This window comes from Fringilla coelebs (genome assembly GCF_963513975.1).
Source record: "Fringilla coelebs genome assembly, chromosome: 11".
Classification (NCBI taxonomy): Eukaryota; Metazoa; Chordata; class Aves; order Passeriformes; family Fringillidae; genus Fringilla; species Fringilla coelebs.
The window spans coordinates 12,226,904-12,240,948 of record NC_140037.1 but is presented as its reverse complement, the minus strand read 5'-3'; the positions used below and the strand labels follow the sequence as shown (position 1 = coordinate 12,240,948).

Here is a 14,045-nt window from a genome sequence, read left to right as displayed (position 1 = left end):
TTTTTGTGCTTTCATGAAGCTATCTGAAAACAGGCATGATGCTTTTTTATTAGAGTCTTGAACTAATTATATTTAAGCAGTGTGGTGCTTGTTCTATTTTAACTCACATGACTGCTCCACCTTGTCTACTTCCCTCACAACTCTTTCTATGCTACTTTTAGGAAGATGTCCTCTGCCCTCTTTTATTTAAAATTGCTTTCATAATTCTTTTCTGCTTGAAATGGCTTGAGTTCTTTTAGAGCTTTTAGAGTTTTATTAGTGAGTAAAGACTGTAATATTGAGATAAGATCAAATAAAATTCTGTCTGTAATGAAATCATGACTATGTTCCACTGATAGCTGAATTGGGCCAGTTCTGTTTTATAGTTTTTTTATCCACTTAATTTAGGACTTGATAAAGGAAAGTGCTTAAGACATCAAAATAGCTGATAGGTTTATCTTTTGTCCAGAGCAGAGAGTGCTTGTCTGACTAGGAGCTGTGTACCTGTCACTTTGTTGATATTAATGCTGTAATGTTTGATGTACATTGGCTTAAGTACAGGGAACCAGACACAAACAACTGCCTTGGAAAAGCAGCTTCTCAAGTCTTGAGGAAAAACTCTGGACATCTGAACTTCAAAATTAGTGGCAAATTTGGAAAATAATTTTTAAAAATCTTTCTTCTTCAATCCTTCTCTGTATTCTTTTCTGAAGTAAATGAACTTCCATGAACTTCTGATATCTGTTCTAGTAGATACACCGTTCCATTAACTTGCTGAAAATAGCACCCAGGCAGGCACTGGCAGCACAGTGTTTTTCCTTTTGTCCAGCCCAGCACAGAATTAGAGCAGTGTTTGATTTACTGCTGCAGAGCTCATGGGGTTGTGAGCCACAGGGTATGAGACAGTCCCATGTGGGAAAGTCTGGCCCCATCACCCATTGTAGACTTCATGCCACTGACAGCTGAAGTTAAACCTTGCCCTGCTTGACACCTTCTTGCACATTTAGGAATCTGATGGGAAGGAAAAAAAAAGCAGTAATTAGGATATTTTGTTTGTGTCTTATGAAGGAGCCAAAATCTGATAGACTCAAACAAATCGAAAGGCTTTTAAATAAGCAGTACTGGTTTTTCTGGTCTGGTAGTTTCCTTGATAGAATGCAAACAGTGAAGCCTAAAGGTGATGGCTCAATGCAAATGTCTTCTAAGGACTTACCTTGGAACATACATTACAGAAATAGTTTAAGAAGATGAGTTCAGAAGGAAAGACTTCAGTGATCTGCAGCTTATTTCCTTTGACTCATCTGGCTGTATCCCTGTATTACAAATACAAACACATATTTGTTTACCTGTGCATCCAAAACAAAACTAGATGATGCACCATTCCCTCTCAGTAGTCACAAACTCCTCTTCCCCCTGTCCAGGCCTTTTTTATGGAGCAGAGAGGTCTTCAGCATCCAAATGGGCATCTGACTGGATGCCTAGCCAGGAATCCTGCCTGCCAGCACAGCAAGAAGACAGGGCATCAGCACCATCTGGTACATTCCCTGCTAAAGCAGTTTTGCAGCCCTTGGCAAGAGCATTAATGGGAGCTGCAGGAGCAGAGGTTTCCTTTGCCCCACATGCTCGCTCCACTTGCCCAGTGCTCTGGGAACGCCGGCCAGGGCTGATGGCAGCGTGAGCCTGCCTACTGCCTGGGATGCCCACACAGTCTGAAGTGCCCTGAAGTGGTCCTGCCCTGCTGTGCCAACCTGCAGGAGTCAGGTGGATTGGTGTGTCAGGAGCCCAAGCTGAGGAACCTTCAGAACCTGGTTAACTTTTCATAGTTGCTTCTCACTGAAACACATGGCGTAAAGAAAAGCTCATTCTGCTTCTCTAGAGCAGGTCTTCACTACAAAATAACTCTTCAGTAAAGAACATGACTAGAGGACTCTGGGGCTCCCTTCTAGCTGACTAGAAGGAGGGATTAAAGATGAAAAAGTGTAAACCTGCTCACAATGTGGAGCTTGACCATTCCACAGCTGCAGCATGGAGCTTCCGGGAGGCAGCAGCCCCTTGTTTGATCTGTGTTCTGCATCATATCAGCTGGGCTCAGGATCACCATCCCTTTGGACAGCTGTCTGTGTCACACCAGTGCCCCAGGAGTGCTGCTGTCCTTGTTACCCACCCTGCTGGTTTCAGGAGAGCATGAACAGAGTGTGTGTGGTGGTGAGAGGGCGAGCCCAGTGTGAGTGACGGGGCTGTGTCACATTGGAAACCAGCAGAGTGGTTCTTGAAATGGTGCAGGGCAGGGATGCCCTCAGAAGTTAGTCTGGAAACCAGTGATGGGGGCCCTGGTTCTGAAACCCCATCATTCTTGATGGTAAAGGGTGATTCTGTTCACTGCAAACATTAAGGCATTCTTTTGGCAAACTGCTGAAAGGTTGAGATGATCTCCTCCTCTCCTGGAAGCACTTGCAATACTCTTCCTGTTCCAAAAATGGTACCTGTTCATAAAAAAGTGAACACAAGGTACATTTAATCTTCAGAAGTAGTAAACCTTTTGTTGAATCACAGTGTGTTTATTCATAAGAAAATATAGGCACTGTTGTTCCAGCTCTCCTTAATGTTTGTAGAGAACAAACGCTTGCACTGGTGCCTCTTGTATTCTGATCTCTGTCTGTTCTGAATATTTCCCCTTGTGTTTAGTTTCTTGTCTGGGTAACCCTAAAGGACTGTAGCAAATCAGTGTTTATGGAGGCCATCTGTTTGTTCCCCAACTGACCACAAATGGCTCAAAGCCCCAGACAGTGGGGCTGCATTTCAGGTCTGCTGGGAGGTGGAATCTCTGGTTTGAAGTGAGAACCTTGCATTTTGTTTCTTTCAGGGAGCATTGTGAGCGTGGGAGATCCCAAGAAGAAATACACTCGATTTGAAAAAATTGGCCAAGGGTAAGTCATATCCCAGTTACTTGTGCAAAACCATGGGCCAGCATGAAGATAGGCAAGCTCCAAACATGTTCAGATATGATCATGTTTAGATGCTCCTGTCTCTCAGTTCTGATCAGAGTTTATAACTGTGGTCAAAAGTAATTGAAAGACGGCTTGGTGCTGACAGAATCTCATCTGCAGCAAGGAGAAAGGCCTGAAAGATCTCTTGTCCCTCAAATGTGTGGCTCTTGTTTGCTTATTTTCTTAGGAGAAATCATTTTTGTATGTCTCAAAATAATAGGACCATGCTGAAAAAGGAGAAAAAACATTATTACCTAAAAGAGTAACTTCCCACCTGATAGCTGTCAGCTGATGGCTCTCAGTAATGTTTATTTCAAACAATATTCGCTGGTCAGGCTTATAACCACATAGTTTAGAAATTGAAACCAGAGATAAAATAATAAGCTTTTTGTTTTAACAGGGGTTGTAAAACCCAAAAATTCAGTAATAGACACAGTGCTAATGCACTTCAGAGGAAAATGCATCATCTGCCTCATGGCAGATCCCTTGTGGATCCTGCAGGTTCTAGACATTTATTGAAAATAATCACCCAAGCCATTCTCTTTTGAAACCCAGCTTTGCTAACTGTAAATTGCATCAATTTGAAATATTTCCTATGTGAGGAAGCAAGAACAAAAGAACTTACCTCAAAATTAGGTATCTGACTTGCATTTTAGATATGGACTGCCTGTACCAAGGTGTTTCCTTGGCAGTGTTGTTCCAGGAGGGCTGGCACCATCTGTGTAACGCCAGGACACTGCTGGCAGTGTAGGACAGAAGCTGTTTACTGGCATCAGGAGATAATTTTCTGCCTTAACTGTTTGTGAGGTCTAAGCTCAGAGTAGCCTGTTGCTAACCTGGAATAGTTAATGTACTGCAATAAGGCTGACACACCCATGCCCTTTCTCTGGCAGGTTTTATCTTAGATCTCTGTGATTTGGTAGGGCCCTTGTGGGAAGGTTTTTTTGCTCCATTCATTGTATAAAAATCCTTTCTCAAATTACAACTTTCTTCCTATCCGAAGCTTTAGTTCTTGCTGTCATTTGTAAAATGTCAGTGGAAACTTCAAGCTGTGCCTGTCTCTTAGAAGAGGGGTGTCAGCTGAACAAGTGCGAGCAGAATAAACATGCGTGTGAAGCAGATTATTGCTGTCACTGTGAGAATGTGGCCATCACCCTCACAGTCTCTTATTTCGATATTCCTAGGAGTGAGCTTGTATAAAGGTGCCTTGACAGCTGGTGGAAAGGCAAGTGGCTGGTATGTGGCCTCAAAGGGTATCTAAATGGGTTTCCTCCAGCTTTTTGTGCTGCCTGAAGATGGTATAGCCTCCTTGGGGAGGAGTGTGCTGCCATAACTAACTCATGCCTCTAAACTGCAGGCCAACTTACTGTGATAGGAAAAGATCCTAAAGAGAAAGATCATCAGAAAGGTAATCAAACTGAATGATCAGGAGCACCCAGAGCGCTGCAGGGCTGGGGTTTGGGTGTCTGCAGCAGTGCTGGGCTGTGCCATTGCCTCGACAGGTGATTTGCTGTGTTAATGCAGGTGCAAGTTCCTGAGCTGCCACCCCTGCAGTGAGTTGGGTACAGCTGTGCCAAAGGCAAGTGTTCTGGTGTTGGAAGGGAGCAGGTTTTTAGTAGCTGCCAATGAGAGCAAGGCAGGGAGAGGTGTGGCTACTCAGGGAACTGCAGGTAGAGAGCAGGTGCTTATGTGAGGAAAAGCAACTGGCCAGCACATTGCACTTCATGGCTTCATACAGCTGGGAAGCTAATAAAGACTGTGATGGTTTTACAGCCACTTTGCAGTGAACAGTAGTCAGCAGGCCTGTGCTGCAGAACAGGTCAGTGCTGAGTCCCTGTTTTGTCCTCTGTCTCCAGCTGAGGACTGTAAATGTTGCTGACACCAGAGGAAACTTAGTTTTAACTAGCACTTGATAAAGAGGTTGTGTTTGCTCAAGCAGTGTTAGCTCTTGTAGCAAGACAAATTAGTATGGAGCCATGAGCAGCCTGGTGAGTACTGCACTGCATCACAGTGACACAGACCTAATGGTGAGTCCTGGCACTTGCCTAACTGCAGTAAAAACCAGGTGCTGCAGAACAGATTAAAAGTTACTGATCAGAAATGAGTTGCTTAGAAGTAAAACTTTGTAATGCAGACTCACAAAGCCTTTGCAAGTAATTCACAGCTTTACTTAAATTACCTTTATCTAAACTCCTCACAAGTAGGTGGCCTGGAGCATTCCAAAAGCATTCTAATTTCAGGAGCTGTTTTGAAATAAAGCCTGATACGACTTTGCTCAGGATAATCATCACAGTGTTAGCAATTCTGAATAAGTGTTGTTGACTTCTTATGAAAACAAATTGGATTAATCTTGTCAATTAGTCATAGGAAAATGCATTTACCTTTATATTAAAAGAATGCATAGCATGCCCAGTGAGAATATTGCTCTCAATGCAGACATAAGGTCTCTGTTGAACTAAACTGCTTCTGAAATATTTCAGCCTGCAGGTAAACAAACAAGCAGGGGATCATGTGAGAAGGAGCAAACTCATTTTGCGACTTTCAGTCACTGGGACACTCGCAGGATGCATATTCCTGCTTGTGAGAATTCCCTCCCTGGCTCTCCACTGCCTCACTGCTCCTGCAGACATGGGCTTCTTCAGTGATGGCAGTGTAAAGCTGTGGTTTAGCTCAGAAGGAAGGCTTTTCAAGCCCCTAGATGCTTTGAAATCCAAAGGAATTGCCTCTGACTGGGGCATTTTCAGCCCTTCATGTCGTTGTGGAGAAGAACATCTTTGAAGGAGAGGCAGATGGCAAACCAAACCCTACCCTGTCTAGTCTGCAGGTGAGCACACTGTTTATTTCTGGTGGCTCTACAGCACAACCTATGTGTGCCACAGAAGCAACACATGGACACCATGAAGAGTCCTTCACATGTTAGGTGCACTCAACAGAAGCAGCTGCCTATGGTTCTTGACACACAAAGAAGCTCTCTAAGTATCTTCTGCTCTGAGTCCTCAATTTGTGTGTGAAATAATAGATGCCTTAACCTGCTCTAGCTGTGACCTTGCAGGATGGCTGGAAAATTGTTTACTTGCATGCTGGAGAAAGCTGTATTTATATCTTTTCCTCAAAGGCTGTCATATGTTCAGGGTTCTCAGAGTGACTGTGTGACATTGCCTGAGTTTGGCAGATGGATTCAATTTAAAGGTGTGAGAAGGCCCAACTGGATTGTGTGTTACATTTCATGGAAAAAACACACTCACAGACACAAAGAAAAAGGGGGGAAAGAACTAAATTCACCACAGCAAAATGGATAAGAATTGAACATACTATTTTCCAGTTTTTGTGGACACCCCCCCTTAGGTTTTGAGTTAGAATAATGTGACATGTACACTGGACATTTGCACCAGCCCTTCTTCTTCATGCTGGACCTCAGTTTTCTCTGCATGGCAGAGGGCTGGTGGGCTGCCATGCTGTTGGCTGAGGAGGGGATAAACCCTTATAAACACTCCAGGCAACAGAGCTCTCCTGTCTGGGCTGGTTTCACTTCCAGGGACTAAAGTGTTTCTCAGTTTCTCCTGCTGTTTTGTTTCTAGGGCTTCAGGAACCGTTTATACAGCGATTGACATCGCCACAGGACAAGAGGTAAGTGTCAAAAATCCCAGCAGATTCTGCAGCTGTTGAGGGCTTTCCCCTCTGCTGTGGCTGGAGCTTTGGGTGGCCAGTAGAGCTTTCCTGCAAAGGCTGTTTCTCTGAAGCATGGACAAATGTCAACTGGCAAAATCCATCATTGCTGTCTTCAGCTTTTCAGTGAAAGGTCTTTAAGGGTACTGTGGTTCTGTGCCTCAGTAACTGAACACTTACTGTGGCCATATGCTTTCCAGCAACACTGGATCTGAGGTTTTCAAAAATGCCTGAAAAGGTGCCTGTGGATTCCTAGAATCAATAAGAGCCTTGGTACTCTCTGTGCTTGGCTGGATGCTTCACCCATAGCTTTTAAGTCCAATTTTAAGAGATGAATTTTTTTACTTGCTCTGTCTTTAGAACAGGTTGGTGCTCTCCACAGTACTGTTGATCCCACCCTGGGGCCATGCAACATTATCCCTGAATGTTTTTTTAAATGGAGAGAAATCTGCTAAGAAATCCCAACAAGCTTTTGTGCCAATAAAAAGTAGATAATTTTTATTGCCAGTATAAATGTATTGGTTAAGAAATTGTTCTGTCTCTGTCCCCCTTTGGGCATAAAGTTGTGCTTTTCAGAGAATGTTGGTCTAGACATACAGTTTAACTCTGTACCTTTATACCATTAAATCTGCCTGTGCATGTGCCCACAGACTGGTTAGCAATGCAACTTGTAAAATCAAAGATCTGTTGTGATTAGAGGCCTTGGAAGAACGCTGGAGGTGGTCACATTCTCCTGTTGCTGTGAGGAATAAATAGCTTTGTTACATTGCTTGATTTCTGAGAGAATTTGTCCATAGAACTGCCAGAAAAAAGGAGGGCAGTGGTATCTGTCTGAGAAGGACAGGATCTCACTCATAATTACTGAATCTGTTAAGGCATCCACGAGCAGAAGGCAACTGCCATCATTGAGGCCCAATTTATCTCAATCCCAGGTTCAGACAGTTGCAGGATTTGCCATTTGTTCCATCATGTGTTTGGTCATAAAGTATAATGCAAGACATAATTAAGGAGAAACCATGTATTGGACTCAGTTTTGTTTTTCAGTCCTACTGCAGCTGGTAAGAAGTCATTTGTGTTTTGGTCTGGTCTCAGTGACAGCCCATTACAGTGATCATATTAGTAAGAAACAGACATGTCTCCAAGAATCCTGCTGCTCTTTGGAGATCCAGCTTCAGATTCCTGAATTCTCATCTCTGGCTCTGAGAAGAGATTCAGATCTGAATCTTACTGGTAGTTCCTTACACCGTGCCATGCTGCATTTGGTAACCACACTTAAACTGGGGTCTCCAAGGGGTCTAAATGTCCTAAGCCTTCCTTATAACCCTGGGCATATCCATAAAATACCAGTGCATGGATTATTTCATTTTAGACCCTGACAGTAATTTCAAACTCTGTTAAAGAGTGTTCTTTAGAGGAGCAAATGAAAATTTCAGAAGTTGGGAAATGCTAGGACTGTTATTTTTCTTGTGGAACAACATCCATAATGTATTTGCTTTGTTTTGTAATCAAGAATAGCAGGTGAATAAATCAAAAATCATGGAACTGTCCACTGCATGTTCAGTCTGATCTTGTGCAACAGACTACTCAAGTTAATGGTTTTTAATGTCATTTTAGGTGGCCATAAAGCAAATGAATCTCCAACAGCAGCCCAAAAAGGAACTAATTATCAATGAAATCCTGGTCATGAGGGAAAATAAGAATCCCAATATTGTTAACTATTTAGACAGGTAAGTTGTGCTGTATTATCATGTGAATGTTCATTTAATCACTGCAGGCCAAAGGTTAAAGAAACCCTTTGATCACTGCAGAACGTGAAGCTCTTTATTATTTCTCTACTCATCTCCAGTGGATGGGAGGAGATTGCATTGACTCTGCATTAGTCTTTTCTAGCACACATAGTTTGAAGTCTGTTTTCAAAAACCTGGCCGGCCATATCTTACTAAAACAGCAGTCTGTCAGCTCCATGTTCCAAGTATTTCCATGTTGGTTTGTTGTTCTGGTGTTTGTTTTTTTCAAAGTTGATCAGATTTTCTGTGTCTTGTGCAAAGTGCTGACACACCATCCTAGAAATTCTTTCCTTTGGGTGGTTCCACTATTTTCCATTGCTGAGGATGCCAGGAAGACTAAGTTCTTGTTTCCAGAAGCATCTAATTTGACAGTTTTTAATGGCCTTTGCTTCTTTCTGAATGTATGTTTTGCAAGATTTTCCAAACTTTTGACCAACTTCTGTCCTCAGTGGTGCACACCCTCCTCCCATGGATAACTTTGAAAGTTATGTTCCCTCATTCCTGGGGTTAGTGGTGGGATTCATTAAGATGATGAGCTAGCTGGTGGCATGTGTCCTGGTTCCAGATTTATCTTTGCTTGCTTATCTTACTAAAGTGCATTCTTCCCTTGCTTGTCACCTAAGATATCTCCTTTTACCACTGTGCAGATTCCAAGAGCTCTGTAGCCTAGAAGGAATGTCCTTTTCACTTTATTCTGTCTTTGTTTGCAAGTGACCTGGAGACAAGAATCAGTTGTAGGTTTTGATTATTCATTAGTTTGCCTATGCACATGCATCTCCACAGCATTGTTATCTCCTTTCAGCTACCTTGTTGGTGATGAGCTGTGGGTGGTGATGGAGTACTTGGCTGGAGGCTCTTTAACCGATGTTGTCACCGAGACATGTATGGATGAAGGACAGATTGCTGCTGTCTGTCGAGAGGTGAGGGATCCCACTTGTGCTTCTGTTTGCATGGACAAGGTGATGCTTCTGCTTCTGTGGTATTGTCATTGTAGAAGAAAGAGCAGATCCACTGCAGCAGCAGTCATTCTGTCTGTGTTTGCAGGGGATAGCCTGCAGCAGCAATTGATGTTTCCCTTTCAAAAGCTAGTATGTGCCTTCCCCTAGAAAGACATGACTGTAACAGTGTTGGAGCAGCAAGCTCTTCCCGTGGCTGCATTGTGTTCTGCCATTCCTCATCATTCCCCTAGAAAGGAAATCTCATAAAACCATTTCCTGTCTCGTGTGATGAAATCAAGTCATTAATTTTTACCGTTACATTTCTTTTTTCTCTTATCAGTGCCTGCAAGCCCTGGATTTCCTTCATTCCAACCAAGTGATCCACAGAGACATCAAAAGCGACAATATTCTTCTTGGGATGGACGGATCTGTCAAATTGAGTAGGTATTCTTGCTCACATGCAGCATTCCTGGATGTTGGGTGGGAGATTCCTTTTGAGTGACAGCCAGTTCTCCAAAAGTGGTGCTGGTGGGAGCACCTGGACCCTGCTGTGAGGGCACAGTTGCAGTGTGCAGAGAGGTCCAGAGAGAAACAGGGTGTCAAGAGTGGCTTTGCTTTGTGTATGGCCCTTCCAGAGTAGAGGGAGTTGCAGTCTAAGGCTTCAAGTGATTAAGTAAAAACCAGTGGATGAAACATGAGGGTTCCTTTAAGTGGCCAATTCCATATTCCCTTGGTTACAGCCCTGAGGAAACACAACATGACTGCTTTTCCAGCTAGATTCCACAGTGCATTCTCAGAATTAAAGTGGGGGCTCTTTTGCTTGGTTTTGTGATTCAAGCTGGCTTTAACAGTATTTGTTTTTCTCCTCAGCTGACTTTGGCTTCTGCGCTCAGATTACCCCTGAGCAGAGTAAACGGAGCACAATGGTGGGGACTCCTTACTGGATGGCACCAGAAGTTGTAACAAGAAAAGCATATGGCCCCAAGGTGGACATCTGGTCACTTGGGATCATGGCAATAGAAATGGTGGAAGGAGAACCTCCTTACCTTAACGAAAATCCTCTCAGGGTAGGGTGAAATATCAGATACTGTTGTCTTTCTAATTTGTGCCATATTTTGTCTTCCTTGAGATAAAATGCCATTCACATCAGCTTGAACTAGTTCTACAAAGGCCTGCTTTTAAAAATATTCCTACAGCACATCAGCATCTGCTGTAGCTTTGATTGCATCAGTGTGAGAAGCTCAAAGTGACATGTACCTGTGCAGAAACTTGCCACTTCGGCCTTCAGTGATGCTTGAAATTTCTCATGCCCTTTTTGAACTCTCTTTGAGCTGTATCTCCAAATGATAAAAAATTTTAAGTGCCATGCTTCTCCAGTTGGGGAATTTTTATGATAAACATTGGGGCTGTACTTGCAGACACAAAACTCTCTTCAGTGTCAGACTAGTGCTGATGGATTACCTGAACCTTCCAGGAAAGATCACTTGTTCTAATAATGCAATTATTTATTATCAAACACATTTCTAAAAGTATCTTTTAGCATATATACTTGTAGAAAACTAGTGTATTTTGAGGTTTTCAGTTTTATCCTAGTGTCTTAAAATGAAATGGCCAGTTCTTACACCAAATGAGTATGTAGTAGTGGAGGAATGTATACCAGGATAAAACCTCATGACTGACAGCTGAGACAAAATGCTGCACAGTTAATTCCTGTGGTAATTTATGAGAAAATTAATTTTTACCTATATGTATACATACATACATACATACATACATACATACATACATACATACATATGTTTTGTTAAAGCTAGAATTAAAATAGAGCATGATCTTTAGCTTTTCCATGCTGTAAAGTTGTGCTTTCTCTCTGTGATTTGTTGCGTCCAGACTGTGTATTGCAGACTGACAGAAGAAACTAGAGAAGGGTTAGGGACGTACCTCCCAGCTGCTTAAGAAAAGAAAATACCAGTTGTACACATTTCACTCTTTCAATTATACAAGTCTTTCACACTTTTTGAAAAAGGTTCCTGAGTTTTCTTGGAAGACTTCCTTTGGTTTGATAGGTGGCCTGTGGTTTTTGGTTCCAGGCACACATGTGGAGTGTTGCACACTGTACCAGCAGAGACCTTTGCACATCACAGTTTTGCTTCTGTTTCCTGTGAACCCATATTTCACTTGCAAAAAATGCAGTTGCCTTGTATAAGGCAGTAAATGCAGGTGAAAGTAATTAGCATTGTTGATCTGGATGCTGAAAATTCCCTGCTTCTTTAATCTGAAATTTTGATTAGGACTCCTCAAGAAGCCTCAGGTCAGCTGTTAGAAAGATAACTGGATTTCCTATTTCTGACCAAATTCACAGTCAGAGATACTTGAGATCTGTGTAAGAGGTCTCAGCTGCCTCCAAACAGAAGAGCTTATAAAGCAAGACTGCTTTTTACAGCAAAATTTTTTTAGCTGGTAGCGCACACTAGTTGCTGGATTTCTTGTGATATATAGTGAACATTTTTATTTCCTAGCCCAAGCCACTTTCTCCATGTCACTAAGCCTTCAGTAGTCCAGCTTCCAAAACCTCCTATTTCCTGCCTGGCAGTTTCTGGGATGGGGATGTCATTAATGCATTTACTTGAGTATTAAAATTAGTGGAGGATTACCATAGGGATGGAATTACTCTTTTTTTTTTTATGAGACTATTAAAAGTTTTGCCACATAAGTGAAGCTGATTTGGAATTTAGAGGCTGCTGAAAGATAGTTGAAGGTATGTTCTATCTGCCCAGTTATGCCTTTTCATCATAATATATTTGTCCATGCAACTTGACATGTCTGTTGAACTTGAGACTGCAAATGTTTCTAGTTTTTTATCCAAGGTATAAGCTGATGGATTTCTTCTTCATTTTTATCCAGTAACCATTTCTTATCAAGAACAGAGCAAAAAACTTTATTAATTTTGTTTTATGGAAGCCATATTTTAGTGACCAGTGAGCACTGCACAGATGTATTTCGTGCAATGATCCTTTGAAATAATATACTTAGACACACTGACTCTTTAAAATGGCCTGTAAAGCTGTGTCAACACTTGGAGAAGTAAAATGTGCGGATGTAGTTGCTACTAACCAAGACAGGCAATGAAATCAGCTGTCAGGGCAAGATCATTTTGATGCTGGAATAGCTGTGACTGCATCAGGGTTTTTTGGGGGTTTTTTGTTGTTGTTCTTGACATATGAAAGTCATCTCCAGCCCTCTGCCAGGAAAGAAACTGCCAGTGGAGATTGGAACTTAAAAACAGGGTGTGTGTGAGTATTTCTGGGTGTGAATGAAACAATCTTCTGTTTGCTTTGTCTCCAGGCACTGTATCTGATAGCTACAAACGGGACACCGGAGCTGCAGAACCCAGAGCGACTCTCGGCCGTGTTCCGAGACTTCCTGAACTGCTGCCTGGAGATGGACGTGGACAGGCGAGGCTCTGCCAAGGAACTCCTGCAGGTAGGATGGGAAGCAGCTGCAGCTGAAACAGACGTCCAAGGGATCTGTTTTCTCGTCAAAGAAAGGCATCAGGTGGCTCCCCCACATATTAATCTCCAGACTTGGTGCTTTCAAATGAAAACTAAGTAGAGTCCTGTAATGGTTTGGGTTGGAAGAGATCTTTAAAGGTCATCTAGTCTGACTGAGCTGGGATCTCTTAAACGAGGTCATGTCTCTTAGAGCCCTATCTGACCTGACCTTGAATGTTTCCAGAGATGGACTTTCACCTACAACATCCCTGGGCAACTTGTACCAGTGTTTCACCACTCTCCTTGTAAACAATTTCTTAATTAGATTAAATCTAACTTGATCGTCTTTGGATCAAAAACCAGTCCCTCTTGATCTGTGGCAACAGGCACTGCTAAAAAATGTGTCCTCAACTTTCTTACAAGCCCCCTTGAAGTATTGGAGAGTTGCAAAGTGAGGTCTCCTCAGGACCTGCCCTTTGTCAGGCTGAACAAGCCCAGCTCTCTCAGCCTTTCCTCAGAGGAGATATTTTCTGTCTCCTGGTCATTTCTGTGGCCCTTTTTTGTACTTTTGGGAGTAAATTCAGTTTTAATTCTTGACAAAAGAACTGAAGTAGAATGATACCAGGTATAGAGGCCTGAAATGGTGTTGGTGTGGGAGGAACCCAGTAAAAGCAGTCCCGGCCAAGCTGTCAGAGATTTGGCTGTGGGAAGGAGAAGGCTTGGGGGAGGTGTGGGTGGATCACTGTGAGCTCAGAGGGAGGCCCCCAGCTTGTCCTTCCTGCTCCTGTCTTAGAGGTTTCTGCCACTAAGCTGCATTTTTAGAGGTTTCTGCCACCCAAAACAGGTAAAGCTGATCAGAACTTGTCCCAGCCCTGTTTGCTTCCTGGCACAGTCAAGCTACTTGAGGTTTCCTGCCAGGTTTTGTGGCAGAGAGAGCTGCAGAGTATGCCACTTGACTGTCCCTGCTGGGAAGGAAGCTGCCAGCCAGCACAGGAGGGCCAGGGGATGGAAATGTAGACACTGCTCTCCCTGCAAGCCAGAGCTGAGTCCGTCAGCACTCTGCTACTTGTCTTCATGGTCTTGACTTGCTGCTGAAAACCTGTACCTCAGTACAGTTCTTGAGAAAACACACTAGCCTAAATCCTACTGGGTTACGCATTTCTTAGAGGTATTGGAATTTCCTAAGTGATGACTTAC

At 42.9% G+C, this 14,045-nt stretch overlaps 1 protein-coding gene across 3 annotated transcripts in view; it reads left to right on the top strand.

Moving 5' to 3' along the window:
- PAK3 (p21 (RAC1) activated kinase 3) overlaps positions 1–14,045 on the top strand; it is a 72,203-nt gene that overhangs the window by 49,198 nt on the left and 8,960 nt on the right. For all 3 annotated transcript variants that reach the window (XM_084212736.1, XM_084212735.1, XM_084212737.1), the window contains exons 8-14: positions 2,843–2,906; positions 6,545–6,593; positions 8,247–8,359; positions 9,222–9,339; positions 9,698–9,797; positions 10,228–10,424; positions 12,703–12,840. In XM_084212736.1, the coding sequence (XP_084068862.1) occupies positions 2,843–2,906; positions 6,545–6,593; positions 8,247–8,359; positions 9,222–9,339; positions 9,698–9,797; positions 10,228–10,424; positions 12,703–12,840 (779 nt within the window). The remainder of the gene's footprint in view (positions 1–2,842; positions 2,907–6,544; positions 6,594–8,246; positions 8,360–9,221; positions 9,340–9,697; positions 9,798–10,227; positions 10,425–12,702; positions 12,841–14,045) is intronic.